Raw genomic sequence first — 20367 nt, forward strand, 5'->3', positions numbered from 1 at the left:
CTCATTTAGAACGTAATTTTACTCGGATAGTTAACTTTAAAAAATATTTTTTTATTGCTTTCAGAGAGAGAGGAAGGGAGAAGGGAGAGAGAGAAACAGTGATGTGAGAGCGACACATCGATCAGCTGCTCACACTTGCCAGTTTTATTTTGAGGGAGTAAGTGAAAATCTTAGCAGTATGTATTTTTACAAAAATAATAGTCCTGCCATCATATTCTCACGTTGTTGATTCATTTGCTTCAGTGAGGGAAGGTACAGACAGCTGGGGAGGCGGGCGTCACCCTTTGCATTTAATCCCAGGCCAGGTTTGTAATTTACAAACTGAAAACGACGCTTTCCAACTTCCTTAAAAAACACTGATGTATTGAACATTGAGTGTGCTCCAGTGTTACCTCAAATAAGCTGTGGTTTTTTGCTGTATTTTGGTTTTTTTTGCATAACATGAGGAATACGAGGTCAGGTAAACTTGCATGTGTGTCCTCCGGAGCTCCTGTAAGAGATAGACAGGAATCGATGTGCACTGTGACCCCGCACTGACACGTGCGAGCGCCCCCCTGCTTGTCGGACGCGACGCAGACCCTTGCCTGACCTGCATCCACCTTGACCTGCGCTCCGCCCCGCTCTGTCTCTGCGGCCTCTGTGGCTGCCCGTTCTGTTTCCTTCTAAGACGCTGGCACCCGCTTCCCGACCCACGAACGGGGCGCATTCTGCAGTGTGTCGCTCTCCTAGTGTGAAGCAGTGTGTTAGCCCGTGTTGTATGCTTCTCCCTTGCTGGGCGTGTGTAGGAGCTGCCGTACCCAGGTGAGGAGCGGAGTGGCCGCGTGTGTGACGGCGTGTTCTCTCCCCACGCAGAGCCGGCCCCGCGGTGCGTCCCCCTGCAGCACGCCGCCGTGGCCAGCGCCGTCCGAGAGCAGGGCCTCTCCTGCGTGTGGACCGTGGACTACGCCCTGGAGCTGCTGCTGATCGGCGGCCTGGTCCCGGAAGCCGTGTGGCTGGCACGGGAGCTCGGGGACTGGAAGACGGCAGTGTCCATCGGCGTGGCCTCCCAGCTGAGCCGCCGGGGCCGCCACCCCACCAGGTGCGCACAGACCTGAGAGAGGGAGGAAGAGTGTCGCTAAAGTGCCCTTCATCCCTCTGACCCCTTCTGCGGCGTCTCCGCTCGGCCTTATCCCGGAGGACTTGCCTCCGCGGGGGGATGTCTGTGTGTCCAGCCGCTGAGCACGTGCGCTGTGGCCAGTAAGACCGAGGAAACGAATTTCCAACCTCATTTAAATTTAAATTTAAATCGCTGCACGCAGCTAGAGGGTGCTGTGCTGGGCAGCTCAGTGGCTGGCTTATTTGTATTAAAATGCCTATTTGGAGTATTAATTTGTTAGCAGTGCCCTCAAAGAGCTTATAGTCGATGAGAGAGTCTGTCCCGGATTTGAGTTTAAGCTAGTCAAACCAGTCTCTGTATTTTAACTTCTCTGTATGTTATGGTACTACGGTGTCTTTTATATTTTTCAAGTCAGTAACTAAGCACGTATTTTCTTATTAAGGAACCTCTCTGTACATACTCTATACCAGGTGTATTCGTGGATATAAACCTAAATGGTGCCTCGTTTCTACGCTTAAGGCTTTATAGTTTGGTCGGAAACGGCACCTCGCTCTAGTTTACATGCCTTGTGAGAACAGGCCGCGGGGGAGGACGGGAATGCCCGTGTGGGAGATGCCACTGGGGATGGGCATGGAAGGGAAGACGGGATCTTGACAATTGAGTAGCTACAGGGAGAGAGAACTTTCCAAACACAAGCAGAGGCATTTGGCCAAGGCAGGTCTGGTCCAGTCTGGATAGAGCACGTCTGCAGGCAGCGGAGGGCAGTCGGGCGAGATGTGTTAGCGCCATCATTGTGGAGAGCCTTGGTCCCCTCCTTAACGCAGCATTTCCTGATCGTAGTTCTTCCTTAAATGTAGGATGAATAATGAAAGGAAGTGTCACCGTTTCTCAAACTTCACGTGTAGTTCCCGATGTGTGAATATTTGCTGTTTTGAAAATTTGGAGTCATTTCTCCGAATTCGATGTGATTTCAGGCTCAAGAAAAAGGGCCAGAGTCTGCCGTTCAACATGACTCCAGCACGGATTTTCCAGGAGAAACTCCAGTGTCTGTTAGGTCAGCCGGCCTCTTCGGCAGCAAAAAGAGAAATGGGCCCAAAATACAAACAGTTTACAGGTGCGTTACCTACACAGGCCTGATAGAAGGGCTGGTTGATTAATAAGCCCTGTGGCATTTTAAGAAGCTGGTAAATACCCACAAGTGTACGTATTAACACTTTGAAGTAAGCTTATTGAAAATAAAAGTGTACTGTGTATTTTAAATATATATATATATTTTTATTGACTTCAGAAAGGAAGAAGAGGGAGAGAGAGAGAGAAACGTCAATGATAAGAGAGAATCATTGATCGGCTGCCTCCTGCAGCCCCACACTGGGGATAGAGCCCACAACCTGGGCATGTGCCCTGACCAGGAATTGAACCGTGACCTCCTAGTTCATAGGTTGACGCTCAACCCCTAGCCACACTGGCCAGGCAAATGGTGTTTGTTTTTTTTAATAAAATTTTTAGAAATATGTTTTTATTGATTTTTGAGAGAAGAAAGGAGAGGGAGAGAGGGAGAGAGAGAGAAGCGCTCATTGGCTCCCCCTGCAGATCGTAGCATGTGCCCTGACCAGGAATTGAACCTGGAACCTCTTGGTGCTGGGATGACACTCAGCCACTGGGTCACACCAGCCCGGCACAGGCGTTGCTTTCATACTATCTGCTAAGCCTTAAAGCATGCTGAGCATCATTGAAGTCATTTTTATTAACCATTATAGTAGTACCATGATGGATTACTAAGAAAAAATTTTAAAAATCGCTATTACTCTCCCATTGCCTTCACATAATGTATTTTATTTGGCTGTCTTTCTTGATATTTTTTGCTCTGATATTTTTTCTTTTTTTTTTTTTTTGACTCAGAATTATACTTCAAAACTATTTTTATTATACATAGCTACTACTGCAATGTCTAATTTTGGAAAAAGTGCCTGTGCTATGATTGCCTATAACCTTAAAGTAACAGGATAGTCATTACGTTTCTGTCTGGAAGGTGGGATGTTTTGCACGTCAACCAATATGCTTGTTTTCGATGACCAGCTTTTTTCCGATGTGAGCTGTGACCCTGCAAAGCAGGATGCGCAGTGTAACACAGACTCTGATTGTGTCGCCTGACGCGTGTGCAGATCCCGTCGAAGAGGAGGACGCGCACCTGCTGCTGGGCTCCGTGCGGGGCGTGCTGAAGGCCGCGGCCATGGCCGAGGCGGACGTGCTCTCGGAGACCTGGCGGCTTCTGATCGGCTCCGCCAAGGACTTCAGCCGGAGGCTCTGGGGCCTGGTGCCCGGCGGCCTGTACCTCCCTGCTCCTCCGCTGTACTGTCCCCAGCCGGCTCTTCTCAGCGAAGTAAGCCGACCTTTTAACTTAAAGTGGATTCTGTCCAATTTTAAAAACAATTAACTTGAGAATAAAAATGCGAGCTCTGCAGGCAGACTTCTGGATCCCAGCTTTGCTGTTTATTAATTGTGTAACTTTATGCAGTGTACGTAGCTGCTTAAGGCTCCTCATGTGTAAAATGCCGGTGATGATAGGACTTCCAATGGCGTTATTGTGGGGGTTAAATGTCAAAGCTTATGTCTGGCTGGTGTGGCTCAGTGGTTGAGCTTGGCCCCTGCAACAAGAGGTCACGGGTTCGATTCCCAGTCAGGGCACATGCCTGGAGTTGTGGGCTCGATCCTTGGTAAGGGGCGTGAGGGAGGCAGTTGATCGATGTTTCTCCCTTATCAGTGTTTCTATCTCTCCTTCTCCCTGTCTCTCTCTAAAAACCAATAAAAATATATATATTTTTAAACATAAATTTTTTTTTTTTTAACCATAGGCCCTAGGACATAGTAAGCACCAACAAATGCAGGGCCGGGGGAGATGCCCAGTTAAAACTGAGTGCAGTTAAATAAGCAGCAATGGTTAGGGTATTGGGGAAGCAGATGTTTGCAGCACATTATCTCATTTTCTGGGGAATTAATCACTAGCTACGGACTGGAAAAGTGTTTTTCAACAAACATTGGTTGGCTCCTCCTACTACATGTTGGACTTTATTGTGTGAACCAAGGCCTGTGGCAAGGCCTTTGCTCTTGGCTAGTTCTCAGTCCAGTGGGAAACCTGATAAATCAGGACAGAATAAATTAGTAGAGATACAGGGGAGGTCTGAGCAGAGTGCCACAGCAGCTCAGTGGGAGGGCTTCACAGAGGAGGTGACACGAGGTAGGAGAAGGACTTCCCCGGGAGAGGAGCTCTCGGCATGGTTCTGCTGATGGGGTCGGAGTGGTGGCCTTCGCCTGTTGTCGGGGATCATCTGGGATTAGGGTCCATTTAGCCCAGCGGTTCTCAACCTGTGGGTCGCGACTCCTTTGGCGATCGAACGACCCTTTCACAGGGGTCCCCTAAGACCATCCTGCCTATCAGATATTTACATTACGATTCGTAACAGTAGCAACATTACAGTTGTGAAGTAGCAACGAAAATAATTTTTTTAAAAAAAATATATTTTATTGATTTTTTACAGAGAGGAAGGGAGAGGGATAGAGAGTCAGAAACATCGATGAGAGAGAAACATCGATCAGCTGCCTCCTGCACGCCCCCGACTGGGGATGTGCCCGCAACCAAGGTACATGCCCTTGACCGGAATCGAACCTGGGACCCTTCAGTCCGCAGGCCGACGCTCTATCCACTGAGCCAAACTCGTCAGGGCGCAACGAAAATAATTTCATGGTTGGGTCACAACACGAGGAACTGTATTTAAAGGGCCAGAAGGTTGAGAACCACTGATTTACCCCTTTCCGTTGTTCGAGGGGAGAGAAGTGTTTCCCGGACGCTAGCCATCGCTCTGGTTGAAATCTCAGGCCAGGACTCAGCATTTTCTCTATAAACCTCCAGGAACGTTCTAGGTCCCGAAGCACTGTCTACTTGCACGCTAACATTAAAAGCTTTCCTGTTGCTGACTACAGAATGTGCTGCATTTCCTCAGGAGGACGGTGACGACCTTCTGTTACGAGCCGAGAAGGAGAACCGCCAGAAGGTGTCCGGGATCCTGCAGCGCCTGCTCCTGCTCCTCCGGGCGGCGCGCTGCTCCTTCCCGGCCGCGCAGTGGTACATCCTGCAGCTGAGGTGGGCCAGGAAGGTCATGCAGAAGGTAGGCGGGTCTCCTGCACGAGCTGTGAGCCGCGGAAACGGGCCAGCCTTTCTTAGGATTGGTGACGGGGACGTGTGTCCCTGGAGTCCTGCCTGTCAGTCCCTAGTCAGACTTACCACAGTAAACCCCCGCAGACCACGTTCTTTCTGCTAAACGATGCGGACTCTGCGCTGGGTCCCTGGCCCGGCCAGTGTGGCCCAGTGGTTGAGCATTAACCTATGAACCAGGAGGTTGGGGATCGGTTCCCGGTCAGGGCACATGCCCAGGTTGCAGGCTCGATCCCCAGTCCGGGGTGTGCAGGAGGCAGCTGATCAGTGATTCTCTCTCATCACTGATGTTTCGCTCTCTTTCTCCCTATCCCTTCCTCTCTGAAATCAGTAAAAATATATTAAAAAAAGAAAGTTGCCCTGACCGTTTTGACTCAGTGGATAGAGCGTCGGCCTGCGGACTGAGGGGTCCCAGGTTCGATTCCAGTCAAGGGCATGTACCTGGGTTGCGGGCACATCCCCAGTAGGGGGCGTGGGGGAGGCAGCTGAATTGATGTTTCCCTCTAATCGATGTTTCTAACTCTGTATCCCTCTCCCTCTCCCTTCCTCTCTGTAAGGAATCAATAAAATAAATATATATATAAAAGAAAGTATAATATAGTCAGTTAATTTCAGTTACATTCCCTGCCCCCCACCCCAGTCATTGGGGATTTAAACTCAGTACATGGTTCTCTCCGACATCTCCCCGAGGTATTGCGGATGCTCTGTGGGTGGAATCACAGAAAGTGAGGTTGCTCCTGGCCCTGTGCCTCCTCTCAGTGGTCCCACCAGCCAGTGCCCCTGCCGGCGGCTGAGACGGGCAGCTCCCTGGGCTGTGGTCTCCCGCCCTGGCTGCAGCCGGCGGTAGCTGCCTTCTTGCCTGACCTGAGCTGGAGGGGACGTCGGCCCGGAGGCCCCTGTCCTGCTGCAGGTCCTTCGTAGGCTGCAGCCTCTCTCTGTGGATGTGGACATCAATTTATTAGCCCCCGGTACTTTTCACCTGGCCCTTGGTCACATTAAAAACAAGCATCCGCACCTCCTCCTTTGTGAGGACAGACCCTGTAGGCTCCGAGAAGTGGTTTATCAAGTTGTTCTTGAAAATTAGTCACTTTTTAGAGAGAGAGGTTTGTACTCATCCTCTATTTTGTCATCCCAAAGGTGTGGATGTTTTTTGTGTGTTTACTAAAAACTATGGAAATCTGAATAAAGTTCGGTCTTTAGTTAATGTATCAAAGTATTGGCTCATTAATGATAACAAGTGCACTGTAATGATGTAAGCTGTTGATAATGGGAACCTGTGGAAACCCTCTGTGCTGTCACTTCAGTTTTTCTGTAGATGTAAAGCTGTTAAAAATGTTTATAAAAAAACGATACAGAATAGTTATTTTTCTGATAACATAAAAATAAATTAGGAAAATGTGGGACAGTTGTTTTATAAAACTTTGTTATGAAAACTTATAAAAGTAAAAAGAATAGTACAGTTCATGCTGAACTTATCACCAGATTTTAACAGTTAGCAGCATTTCTTGGGAAGTGTTTAATCTTTCTCCACAGTCTGTTTTTTCCCCTGTGTGTATGTGTGTGAGAATTGCATGTGTGTGTGAGAATTGCATGTATGTGTGTGTGTGCTTTCGGTATTTTTTCAATAAAATGTTTTTTAATTACAGTTTACATTCAACATTATTTTGTATTAGTTTCAGATGTACAGCATAGTTGTTAGATAATCATATACTTGACAAAATGTTCTGCTATTTCCAGAGCCCACTTGGCACCATACACTGTTATTACATACTAGAGGCCCAGTGCACGGGTTTGTACACCAGTGGGGTCCCTCGGCCTGGCCTGCACCCTCTCGCAATCCAAGACCCCTCGGGGATGTTGGACTGCCGGTTTCGGCCTGATCCCTGCAGGCCTGTAGTATGCATATAAGATCTTTGGTTAATCTCTTCACACCCTTCCCCTTCCCCTCTTCCCTCTGAGATTCATCAGGCTGTTCCATGTTTCCATGCCTGTGTGTTGAGCGTCTGCCCCCTGGTGGTCATTGTGCGTCATAGCTACTGGCCGGTCAGCCGGTCACGTAGGCTTTTATATGTATAGATTTTCCTATGCTGGCCTTTCATCCCCATGACTATTTTGTAACCACCAATTAGTGCTCCTTAGTCTTGTCACCTTATCTGCTTTCAGTGATTGTGAGGCGGGCCAGTGAGTTTGTGTCATGACCCACCCACTGTCACGTTATCCATCAATCATCAACTTTTCACTAAATTTAGCATTTATTGATGATCCTTGCTAGAAGTCTTATTTTATTAGGGGTTGCCAAATGGTGACTTTCTAATTCTGTCATTTATGGATTAGTTTTTCAAAAGTTATGTATGTAGCTCTACCTTATTTTGTATTTGTTTTTAGGTACTACACATAGTTTTATTTTTTAAATATATTTTTATTGATTTCAGAGAGGATGGGAGAGGGAGAAAGAGAGAAACATCAATGATGAGAGGGAATCATCGATTGGCTGCCTCTTGCACATCCCCCACTGGGGACTGAGCACACAACCTGGGCATGCGCCCTAATTGGAATCAAACCGTGACCTCCTGGTTCACAGGTCGAGGCTCAACCACTGAGCCATGCCAACTGGGCATACACATAGTTTTATTTTAGGTGAAAGTTAGATAATTTAATTTCTTTATCATGCCTTTGGAGAAAGGACAAAAGCATTAAATTCTTTTTGTACGGACATAACTGAGTGACAAAAGGATGAGTTGATTAAACCTTTTGTTCTCTTTTGAGATTGAGCCTAGTGAACTTTTTGAAGAAAATATGTGAGCTAAGTTTCTGAAAGTATGGCCGATTTCAGGACGCTTTTCTTGGGTAGTGTAGGAAGCTTGCTGTGTTTTCCATTCTCTGTGGTTTATCTTTACCTGCTGCCTGTTGCTTTATAGTTTCCTTAGACGTTGATGTATGCAGCCGACAGTTGACATATCCTGTCCTCCTTCACTTCAGATTCGAATGAAAGGCTCCCTCCCGCCCCTGAGTCCCTTCCCGCCGTCATTGCTTCACTACTGTGTGGGCGGCGTGGCTTTCTTCCGACCTGGAGCAACGGGGGACAGCAAGCTGGATGCGGCTTCCATTACAGCAATAGGTTTGTCCCGGAGGAGCTGCTTGCTTAGGCTATTAGTAAATGATCTACTTTACACCTGATTTGGGGAAGTTTCCATACAACCGAATACTCTCCTGGCAATGAAAAGACTGTGTGTTAGCACCATGGAAAGCAATCCCAGATACAATAGGTGGAGAGAAAAGAAAACTGCATAATGGGATTTTATATGTCTTTACGTACTTGTATTGCTTTTGTTTTTGTTTTAGATATGCTTCCATTGATTTCAGAGAGGGAGGGCGAGAGAGAGAGAGAGAAACATCAATGATGAGAGAGAATCATCGATTGGCTGCCTCCTGCACACCCCCACAGGAGATTGAGTCCTCAACCCAGACACGTGCCCTTGACCAGAATCGAACCTGAGACTCATCAGGCCACAGGCTGACATTCCATCCACTGACCCAAACCGGCCAGGGCTGTACTGGTTTTAATGAAGAATATTAATTGATATTGGAAATTATGTTTTAGTATAGAAAAATTTTAAACTTAAATGACTATAAGTGATTTTCCAAACAAATTAACTATATAGCATTAAGTACAGATGGATGCATTGGCTTAAATAGTATCTACCATATACTATTGAGCTTAAAGCAGGTAACTATCAGTATTAGAGTAAGTTATTTATTCTTTAACAGTATTTTTATTTTTATTTTTATTCTTTTTATTAGTTAAGGTATTACAAATGTGTCCTCATCGCCCCCATTAACCCCTAATCTTTAACAGTGTTTTTTTTTTTAAAATATATTTTATTGATTTTTTTACAGAGAGGAAGGGAGATAATGAGTTAGAAACATCGATGAGAGAGAAACATCCATCAGCTGCCTCCTGCACAATCTCCTACTGGGGATGTGCCCGCAACCCAGGTACATGCCCTTGACCGGAATCGAACCTGGGACCATTCAGTCCACAGGCCGACGCTCTATCCACTGAGCCAAACCGGTTTCGGCTTTAACAGTGTTTTTAATGTTTTCATGCAACCGACCTGCATGAACTATTCCAGACTAATAATATACATAAAAATTCTAGAAGGTTTTCTGTGACTCTATGTAAGGTGTTGATGATGAGTATATGTTTCTTTTATAATCAAGAAAATACATTTAGCCCTAACTGGTTTGGCTCAATGGATAGAGTGTCAGCCTGTGGACTCAAGGGTCCCAGGTTCGATTCCGGTCAAGGGCATGTACCTTGGTTGCAGGCACATACTCAGTAGGGAGTGTGCAGGAGGTGGCTGATCGATGTTTCTCTCTCATGGATGTTTCTGACTCTCTATCCCTCTCCCTTCCTCTCTGTAAGAAATCAATAAAGTATATATTTTAAAAAAAGAAAAAGAAAATACATGTATTTTGTGGGGGAAAAAACAACAAGCAGAGAGAGTTGACGTTGTTAATCAGTGTCCGTCCTCATACGACCTCTCCTGTTTGTGTTCCTGACTTAGGGTGCTTCCGAGAGCTGTGTGCGTTGTGCTGGATGCTGCATGTCCGCGATAAGTTATCCTCCAGTTGCAGGCAGTATCAGAAAGCGAGAGAAAACGTGGAGGGAAAGAAGGTACTTACCTGGCAAAAGAGTAAGAAAAACGAACAGGCATTACTTGCAAAACTGATGCTTGATAGGTTTTACTGTTCAGAGCACATTTTCTTTTGAATGTGTTCTGGCCTGCCCATCTAGCGGGAAAAGGGTTGATTTTTTTCAATGTCCGTGTAGGACCTGGCAGTGGAGTTTGACTCTTGCGCGGTTGAGCACTGTCTCTGTGCGGCGGAGTGGGCTTGCAGAATGCTGCCCTTCTCTCGGTTTTCTAACATCGAAGAACTGGTTCAGGACCTCATTTTGAGCCTTATTGGAGAGCTGCCACCGATCAGGAAGGTAATGTGAATGTAGGTGAACCGTAACTAAGTCAGGATCAGAAACTCTAAGGGATTTTTTCTTTTAATTAAGGTTGATGTTGTTCATAAAGCTCACTTTTTAACTTTTCTGAAGGTAGCAGACATGTTTGTGAAAGCATTTCCCAATCCTGAGGACATCCGGGTTCCTTTAAGAGAAAAGTATCACTCCCTCCGGCAAAGACTCGGCCACTGCGTCGTGAAAGGTACTGTGGGTCGTTCCCCGTATCTGCTGGGCAGGCTGCTGGGGACCCCGTCTGTCTGGAAAGCCCTGGTCCTCCAGTTCTCCCCCCCTCTCCTCGGAGACGGAGACCGGGTGAGCAGGCGGGGCCCTTCCCCTGCGCAGCAGCACCAGATCCGCGGGGAGCGGGCAGGAGCCGCGGGGAGCGGGCAGGAGCCGCGGGGAGCGGGCAGGAGCCGCGGGGAGCAGGCAGGAGCCGGCTCCCACGTGGCTCTGTCACTTAGTAACTAACGTGTGACCAGGCAAGGGGCTCAGTCTGTCCGAGCCTCATTTCCGTATTTGTGAAATGACTATCTTAATCCGGGCCTAAGAATGTGTATTGAAAGAGGATTAAGTAAGATAAATTCTATAAAATGAGCATATAGTGCTTTTCATAATGTGGATATTTTACTGAAAACTAGTATTCTTTCCCTTTATGGTTATTGATGCTTCTAGTTTTATCCTACACATTCAAGATGATCTTGTGGAAATTATTTTTTTATTGTGGTAAACATACATAATATGAAATTTGCCATTTTAAGTGTAGAGTTCAGTGGCATTAAGTGCCTTGACCATGATGTGGAAATGTTAAAAGAATTCAAATTACCCACATTTTTAGAGCTAATCTAGTATTTAGGTCTAGTTATGTCCTTTTGATTGCACATGACTGCATTCATATCCTTATATTGCACTTATGATTTCTTTTTTTAAAAAATATATTTTTATTGATTTCAGAGAGGAAGAAAGAGGGAGAGAGAGAGAGAAACATCAATGATGAGAGGGAATCATGGATTGGCTGCCTCCAGCACACATGTTCCTGGGGATGGAGCCTGCAACCCGGGCATGTGCCCTTGGCCAGAATCAAACCTGGGACCCTTCAGTCCGCAGACCAACACTCTATCCACTGAGCTAAAGCAGCTAGGGCCTGATTTCTATTTTTTTAAAGATGTTTTTGGCATTCTCTAAAACCTAAAATGTCTTGTTAGGTATTAATGTTTAAACTTTCTTATAGGCAGCCTCAAAAAGCTTCCCTTTCCATTGTTTCCCGTTAGTTGAAGTCAGAAGGTGCCCTTGTTTCTTTGGCTAAGATTATACTCATTTTCGCTATTTACCGCTCCGTGGGGATAGAAAAAGTGTTAGTGTTTCTTTTTTAGTTATTGTTCTGATGTCTAAGGTGGTTAAATTACTTCGTAACTTTTGTTTTCCAGGGTACACTTTAAAAAAAATATATGTTTTTATTGATTTCAGAGAGAGGGAGGGAGAGAGAGAGAGACAGAGAGAAACATCAATGATGAAAGAGAGTCATTGATTGGCTGCCTCCTGCACGCCCTACACTGGGGATCCAGTTGGCATGTGCCCTGTCCAGGAATCGAACCGTGACCTCCTGCTTCCTGGGTTGATGCTTAACCACTGAGCCACGCCGGCCGGGCCAGGGTCCTGTCCCTTTTACTCTTAGGGGCCTTCTCCGGCTTCCGCGGGGAGTGTGGACTGTGGCCTAACGAGTCCTGATGGAGGCCCGATCTGGAGGGGAATGGGCCTTACTTGTCGGAGGCTTTGTGTCCTCAGGAGGGACCAGAGTCGGGCCCCTTCTCGAGCTGAAACCTTTTTTTAAAAAAAATATTATATTTCATAGATTTTTTACAGAGAGGCAGGGAGAGGGATAGAGAGTTAGAAACATCGATCAGCTGCCTCCTGCACACCCTCCACTGGGGATGTGCCCGCTACCAAGGTACATGCCCTTGACCAGAATCGAACCTGGGACCTTTCAGTCCGCAGGCTGATGCTCTATCACTGAGCCAAACCGGTCAGGGCGAGCTGAGACCTTTTAATGAACGGAAGCCTTGCCTTCTTTCCTCCCAGGCCCCCACACCGAGGAAGCGATGTCTGTCGTCATGCGTTCCATCCACAAAGTGAGGGTGAAGGCCCTCAAACGCGTGCAGAGAAACATAGGTCCCTTCGAGAGGCACGTCTGGGAGCCCCGGGAGGACGACAAGCCCGCCGAAGGTCCCGGGTTCGAGGAGTGCTCCCTGGGGACGAGCCTGAGCAGGAGCACACTCACAGACCTGGGCACGCCCCCGGGCCACAGCGAGGCCGACTCGCTCTCGGAGGCTCGGTCGGCCGGAGGAAGGAGTGGGACGCATTTCTATCGCAGGTACAGCTGAGTGCTCTCAGTGCAGGTGGTCCCTGCCTTTGGAAAAAAGTCTCAATATTTTCATGCAACTGAGGGGCTGGGTTCCAGCCTCAGCGACCTCACTGCTTGGCCTGTTCATGGGAATGAGCACTACCCTCCCTCCTCACAGGACGCTGGGAATGCAGATGAGACTGTGCATTAGAAAAGCCATTAAAACCGTTATTGAGACAGGAAATAATTTGTCACCTGAAAGTGTAAAATCAAATGAGTAGGTTGAATGCTGGAGTTCACTGGAAGAATTTAGTTCTTTTAGTAATCTCCAGACTTAAATTAAATAGTTCAGGGTTTGGGGGTTAGCTAACTTTTTTTTTTTTTCAGTTTCAAGGGAAGGAAATTGCACATTTCATTTTTGAAACTTGCCCCTAATTGTTGAGAGATTCTTGCTTATCGTTTAAACCTCTGCACTCTTATTTAAGCAGACTTTTCCCTTTAAATACATTTTTATTGATTTTAGAGAGGAAGGGAGAGAGAGAGAGAAAAATATCAGTGATGAGAGAGAATCATTGATGGGCTGCCTCCTGCACGCCCCACACTGAGGATCGACCCCACAACCCAGGCATGTGCCCTGACCAGGAATTGAACCGTGACCTCCTGGTTCATAGGTCTACACTCAACCACTGAGCCACACCGGCCGGGGAGATTTTATTTTCTTTATAATTCTGGTATCTGAAATGTAATTTATCCTTTCACACCTGGAAGAGTATACAGCTGAGCACACCCTTGCTTACGTGAAGTCACCCCTCTGAACATCGGCTGACACCGAATTGTGCAGGGTGTGCTGGTTGACCCGGAGGCCGCTTGCTGTGCCTGTTCAATAGGCAGAGACGCAGACCTGGCGCTCTGCCCCGGCCCAGCAGGAACTCTGACTTCTCGCTCATGGAACTCGCGGTCTGAGTTCTGCCCCAAGGACCATGTTGAGGGAGAGCAAGCTGGCAGTTCAGGTGCCTGCCCAGCAGGTTCAGTAGCAGCAGAGAGTGTTTGAAAGTCCCTCCTTTTGGGTGGGAAGGGGTCCTGCGGCAGCCCCGCCTGCTCGAGGGCGCTGTGCCCGCGGGAGCGGACAGGCAGGTGCGAGAAGCAGCGCAGGCTAGCGGGTGTGCCGGTGCCGTGTGACTTTTATTGTCTCTGTTCTGACCTTTCAGAGCAGCGGTCGCCAGCCGGTGGTCCGAGGGCCACTGATGGTCCGTGAGGTCCGAAAGGTTGGCGACCGCTGTGTTAGAGGATTTATTTTTCCTCCCAGAAAAATATTCATGTTTTCTAATAGGAAACTTTCTGTGAATGTATCTTAACACAAATTTTTCCTTTTATATTAATGTGTGGTATTTTTTATTTTTTAAATTTTACTCATTTTTATCCTCACCCAAAGGTATGTTTATTAATTTTTTTAGAGAGAGAGAAAGGGGAGAGAGACAGAGGGACAGATTGGTTGTCTCCGGTACACCGCCTGACTGGAATCAAACCCACAACCTGGGTATGTGCCTTGACTTGGAATTGAACCTGCAGCCTTTTGGTGGATGGGACGCTCTAACTGACAGCCACCCGGTCAGGGCTGGTGTTTTTTAGATTCAGAATGTTCAGCTCTAGCGAACACTTAGAGATCGTTTAGTCCAACCCCCTCATTTGAGAGAGAGATAATCGAAGCATTAAAAAAAAGACTTTGTGGATAGGATTTTTATTGTCAATTCTAACATAAGATTTACTGATTGATTCATGTTGTCTTTTCTGATTTTGTTTTGCTGTAGAAAGGCTCCACGTCACGTGGAATCCACGCTGACTGCTAAGCCCAGTGCAGACAAGAGCGTGGCTGAGCCAAAAGGAAGCCCCACGGGAAGAGGCCAGGAACCGGTGCTGCAGAACGCACCTCCTGTGGTAGGCGTCTGGGAGTTTGAACGCGATGACGACGAGTACGTGAAGTTCCTGGACCTCTTCCTGAGCTACGTCCTGGAGCGAGACCTGCGTGGTAGCGAGGACCCCGGCATCCCGTTGCTGACGAGCTTCTCGGGGCACCTTAGAGAACAGGAACTCAACCCTCTGCTCTCGGGCCTGCACGCAGCACTGCTCCGCCCGGGCCAAGCCAGGGGCCAGGGCGTGTTCCGAGCGGGCTCCTGCTTCGAGGTCGCCCCGGAGCCTGAGGACCCCGAAGGCCCGGCGCCTCCAGCCCCAGGGCTGGCCGCCGGGACCAGGCCTCCTCCAGAGAACCCCCTCAGTGATTTTAATGAAAGTGGGGGGAGGAGCGGCTTGTTCGGCCTAAAGCAGAAGGCACTCTACAGGACACAGGGGGACGGGACAGAGAAGCCTTGCGTCCTGCGGGTGTCGAGCCGGAGTCCGTGGGCTCCCGAGGGCAGTCGCGGGGGAAGGTGCGTGTTCAGAGCGATCGGGGGCAGTGACGCGGACCCCCTGGCCGAGCTCCCTCCGGCGCTGGGTGCAGCGGGCGGCGCGGGGCTGCGGGGGCTGCTGGAGTGGATGCTGCGGTGGGCCGCCCGCAGGCTGCCCTGCGACCCCGGCCTCCCGGCGCCGGCCCAGGCCCGGCCCGTCCTCCGGGTGAGAACCTCTGCGGCTGCCATTCTGACATCACTGTGGCTCTCGGAACAGCCCTACGCTGCTGCGTACAAGGCCAGGAGTGCCGTTATGGAGGTAAGTGCCTGAGTTACTACACGCAAATGGGAACTCTCTTTTCAGATTAAAGTATATTTACATTTCCCCAGGTGTTGAAGGATTAAGAAACTAAGCTAATGACACGATTGAGTATAATCTGATTATCCTATATAATAAAAGCCTAATATGCAAATTGACCAAACAGCGGAACAAACGCTCGCTATGACGTGCACTGACCACCAGGGGGCAGATGCTCAATGCAGGAGCTGCCCCCTGCTGGTCAGTGCGCTCCCACAGCAGGAGTGCCACTCAGCCAGAAGCTGGGCTCGTGGCTGGCAAGCGCAGAGGCGATGGTGGGAGCCTCTCCTGCCTCCATGGCAGTGTAAGGAGCAGCGAGCCAAGCGGTAGGGAGCGAGGGGTCTCTGGCTGGCGGACATCCCCCGAGGAGTCCTGGATTGTGAGAGGGCACAGGCCGGGCTGAGGGACTCCCACCCACCCTCTCCAGTGGACGAATTTTGTGCACTGGGCCTCTAGTTGATGATAATCACCTAATTATTTTTCTTCTTCAAGTTGTTCCTTTAAGTCTTAAAAGTGATTAATTGGGGGAACAAGTGCTTTGTGAGTTTTGAAGGCTTTGTGTCTGTTGATAAAAAGAAGGAAACGAGGACCATTTTTAAGGGGTGTTACTAGATCTGTTGCTGGAGGTGACCTTGCCCACCTGTTAGGACGCACCCCCTTCTGTCCTCTCTCTCCTTTCTGGGTTCCTCTCAGCGGTGACGCTGGTGACGCTGCATGTGTAGTGGTACATTTAGTGTCTGTGGGAGGAGGGGAGCCCAGGAACCTCCTGCCACCTTCTCGGTTGACCCCCTCCATGGTCTAATTCTGCCCTTGTTCAGTTTTAAACTGCCTCCATTTGAAAATAGTTTACTCTAGGACAAGATGTCAAACTCAAAGGCCAACGCCGGCCAAATAGACGAGGTGTGGGGCCTGCGGGCTGCAAGTGTGATGTGCTTGTACTAGGATGAAGGGTGCGTGGGGGGGGGAGAGAGAGAGAGAGAGAGAGTGTGTGTGTGTGTGTGTGATTTTTTATGAGTTTTTTTTTTTTAGATCAGTTTTTGTTGTCCTAAGGTAGTTTATAAGATACTGTGATATTTGTTGTCACGGAAATGTGTGTTTCTAGGTGGTCCATAACTAAATATCTAAGTAAGCGATGAAAGCTTTTCACCCATTGCATTTTTAGCTGTAACTATTTTTGCCTCCTGTGTCATTCTGAAGTAATTACTGCCTTTATAATAGCAAAGAGAATTAAAAGGAAGCAACTCTGCATGTGTATTGCTGCTGTCCTGAGGCCTGAGGACACTGGTGGTTCCCCTTACGTGTGACTGCTGCCCAGGCGGTCAGGTTTGCTTTCTCCGGGCGGAATAAGACTTGGCCGTTGCCTCCGCATCCCATAGATGTGCACTCGTACCTGGCAAAGGAGTGAGAAACGTCACCAGGAGAAGTTCTGAGGGAAGGATTAGCTAATATAAAACATAAGGAAAAGCATGGGTTAGTGGTGGAATCTAAGTACTACAAATGGCTTGTTCTAGGAGCAAGAGCCTCCTCGCCCTGGGTCTCCGATGGGGCCCCCCAGTGAGGGTGCCTGTGGGATGCGCGCCGGCCGCTCAGGGGCAGGGTCCGGGCCAGCGGGGCCTGCCGGAGGGGATGGCCACGGTGAACCTCGCCGGAGCGTCTTGAGGTAAGTGCTGACTGCGGCCTCCTTTTCCCGGACGACGCCTTGTTTGATGCCCTTCGGCTTGAAGGGAAGGCTTGCACCCTTGAAGGTTAAGGGAAGAAGCATGTCCTTGCACTGGAGAACCCGGGAGTGAGCACTTCCTGAAGTGCTGTAGGAGCTCCCTGCACACTCCTCCCTGTCGGCCGCGTTTACCTTCTGAGGGCGGAGCGGCTCGTCCTGAGAGACCCCTTGTTACGCGAATGGGTCTCCGATGCCAGAGGAAGTTGAAGGTATCGCTCGCCCCTTTTCCCCTGGGAAGCAGTGCTCTGCGGGGTCTGTCCTTGGACCCCAAGGTGGAGCCTGTATGCAGGGGAGGGAGTCCTCGGTGAGAAGGGCAAGCTGAACTAGTTGACGTTATTCTCATCTTTTGAGTAAATAAAGTGGGAGGCCCCGTCATTCATTGAACAACCTTCCCTTGAGCTGCTGCTGTGCACCAGGCGTGGTTAAAACACAAAGACCTGATAAATATAAGCACCAAGTTTGTTCTTTTTCAATAAACTGTATCAATTGAAAGCAAGCTTCTTGTTTCCAAAGATGAGTTACAGTTACAGCTGCTTCATTTTTGTCAACAGAATGCCGACTGAAGCCCGAACCCCTGAAATAAAGGAAGCCAATGAGGAGATTGTTTCTGTCACTGATGACACCGATAAACAAGTTGTAGACATCATCGATGAGGATCTTTTAAGAGGAGACACATTTACACAGGAGGAACTGGAGACACTCCCACCAGACCATGAAGGTCAGGTCATTTGGCTAATCTTTTTGCTTGGCTTCATTAATTTGAAATTGGTGAATGATTATCGGTGATAACTTAGTCTTATGTCTAAAATGGTATGTTTATAATAGCCTAAAATAAAAAATTAAAACCGAATTCAATACGTTTGACGTGTTGAGCACATTAACCTGGATTTAAATCGTTAGACCTCTGCCTGCTGGGTAATTGCCCTGGGGCTCTTGTTCTGTGGCCTTCTCCTCGGCCGTCTTCCTTAACACAGGGGTTCTCGGGGCTCTCCGTGGGGCTCTCCGTGGGGCTGCTCACACACCCAGGGAGGCCTCTCCAGGCTCATCTCAGACCACTTGACAAGGAGGGGTTGTCTCCAGGCGTTTTTATGTGTTTCTGTAAGGAGGATGGACAGTATTCCTGCCATTTTATTTTTCCCTGTATTAAGTCCTGAACCATTTAAAGCAGGGGTCCTCAAACTATGGCCCACGGGCCACATGCAAATACAAATATTGTATCTGTTCCCGTTTTGTTTTTTTACTTCAAAATAAGATGTGTGCAGTGTGCATAGGAATTTGTTCATAGTTTTTTTTTTTTTAACTATAGTCCGGCCCTCCAACGGTCTGAGGGACAGCGAACTGGCCCCCTGTTTAAAAAGTTTGAGGACCCCTGGTCTAAAGAGTGAAATGAGCATTTTCCAGATGGTCCCTTTTCTCTCCCTTGTTTCGCTGCAGAAGACGCCAGAGGACCTGTGGGAAGCCCTGCGAGTCCCCACGCCTCCGCTCACACACAGACGTCACCGCGGCTGTTAGAAGTAAGTCTGCACATAACGGCTCAAGTTACTTCAGTGATACGTCAGTGTAGTCAGTCGGCGCCTCCAGGCAAGGCCCTCACCTCCCAGAGCGCCATGGATGGCAGTGTTGCTGTTGCTGTGCGCAGGGTTTCTTTCCACTGAAATTCTGCCATCAGTCATGCCAGGCAGTGACTTCAATGTTCATGTCATGAACTGTGCAGCCCATTGAGATACTCAAGAGTGAGGAAGGTATCCTTCACTCAGAGTATGCAACTCAGCTGTCGTGTGCGGTGTTTGCACTTACGTGCACTTCTACGTGCTACTAGAGGCCCAGTGCACTGCACTGGGGCGGGGGAGGGGGGTTCCCCCTCAGCCTGGCCTGCGCCCTCTTGCAGTCCAGGAGTCCTCGGGGGATATCTGACTGACAGCTTAGGCCTGCTCCCCACAGCCGGCAGTGGGACACCCTTAGCGCTGCCACGGAAGCGGGAGAGGCTCCTGCCACCACTGCTGGGCTCGCCAGCCATGAGTCCGGCTTCTGGCTGAGCAGCACTCCTCCTGTGGGAGTGCACTGACCACCAGGGGGCAACTCCTGTGTTGAGAGTCTGCCCCCTAGTGGTCAGTGCATGTCATACATGTCATAGTAACCAGTTGTTCCACCATTCAGTCGATTTCTATATTAGCCTTTTATTATATAGGATTGTTTTCTCAAAACAGTGAACACTGCATTTCCAGGTGGAATGCAGACATTTCTAATGGTTGAAACAATTCCTTTAAAAAGGATTAATCTTTCCTGGCTTTCTCATTGTTCTCACAATGTACGTATGTAACGATGGCCGGATACACATGTGTTTGTGAATACATTGTACTTGAACATGCCCAGTGGCTCCCGGTTATGGGCCAGAAGCAGTGCACAGAGGAAGGTCTGGTCAGAGCAGAGCCTACACTGTTAAGTTTTGGTCTCTCACTGGCTTTGAAACTTGTCACTCTGGGTGAGTGACTGATGTCAAGACCAACTCAAGACACCAGCCGAAACCGGTTTGGCTCAGTGGATAGAGCGTCGGCCTGCAGACTGAAAGGTCCCGGGTTCGATTCCGGTCAAGGGCATGTACCTGGGTTGCAGGCACATCCCCAGGGGGTGTGCAGGAGGCAGCTGGTCGATGTTTCTCTCTCATCGATGTTTCTAACTCTCTATCTCTCTCCCTTCCTCTCTGTAAGAAATCAATAAAATATATAAAAAGAAAAAAAAAAAAAAGACACCGCCTGTAATACCTACTTGTCTCCCTCTTTTCTTTTTGGGTGCCGTTCCTCCTAACAGCATTCCACAGGAGCAGCTCCGTGTCCACGGGGGGAACCAGTGGAGAAATGTGTGGAGGAAAAGCCAGCAGCACAGAATGGGTAAGGGGCGGGCGATGGAAGCGACGGCAACTGCCGTGTGTCCATCCGGGAACGGGCGAAGGGCGCTCAGGGCTCATCTCGGATTCACTTGATGGATGGATTTGTTTCTTACAATTTACGATATACATGTTATGGTGATATTGTGCTCCTACTGGAATTGTAAGTTCAGTTTATAGCAATGGTAAGTGATGAGTTGCAGTGACTTATACTCCTAAATCTCAGTAGAGTGAAATAAGTGAAGATATCTAGCCTTTTGTTCTCCCATCACTCTCAGCCTTATCCAAGTAAAATGTAGCTGCAAATTCACCACGGTTTATTCAACAGCTAATTAGGGAACCACCCTTCCATACGGGTTCCCTTTTTAT

At 48.5% G+C, this 20367-nt stretch overlaps 1 protein-coding gene across 4 annotated transcripts in view; it reads left to right on the forward strand.

Moving 5' to 3' along the window:
* Window positions 1–20367, forward strand: part of CPLANE1 (ciliogenesis and planar polarity effector complex subunit 1) — a 75359-nt gene that overhangs the window by 18095 nt on the left and 36897 nt on the right. For all 4 annotated transcript variants that reach the window (XM_059694922.1, XM_059694921.1, XM_059694923.1 and 1 more), the window contains 14 exons: window positions 853–1078; window positions 2071–2210; window positions 3259–3476; window positions 5095–5259; window positions 8286–8424; window positions 9875–9984; window positions 10141–10299; window positions 10414–10522; window positions 12397–12688; window positions 14467–15358; window positions 16909–17057; window positions 17666–17832; window positions 18549–18628; window positions 19923–20002. In XM_059694922.1, the coding sequence (XP_059550905.1) occupies window positions 853–1078; window positions 2071–2210; window positions 3259–3476; window positions 5095–5259; window positions 8286–8424; window positions 9875–9984; window positions 10141–10299; window positions 10414–10522; window positions 12397–12688; window positions 14467–15358; window positions 16909–17057; window positions 17666–17832; window positions 18549–18628; window positions 19923–20002 (2926 nt within the window). The remainder of the gene's footprint in view (window positions 1–852; window positions 1079–2070; window positions 2211–3258; window positions 3477–5094; window positions 5260–8285; window positions 8425–9874; window positions 9985–10140; window positions 10300–10413; window positions 10523–12396; window positions 12689–14466; window positions 15359–16908; window positions 17058–17665; window positions 17833–18548; window positions 18629–19922; window positions 20003–20367) is intronic.

This window comes from Myotis daubentonii, chromosome 4 (genome assembly GCF_963259705.1).
Source record: "Myotis daubentonii chromosome 4, mMyoDau2.1, whole genome shotgun sequence".
In the NCBI taxonomy this organism is placed as follows: Eukaryota; Metazoa; Chordata; class Mammalia; order Chiroptera; family Vespertilionidae; genus Myotis; species Myotis daubentonii.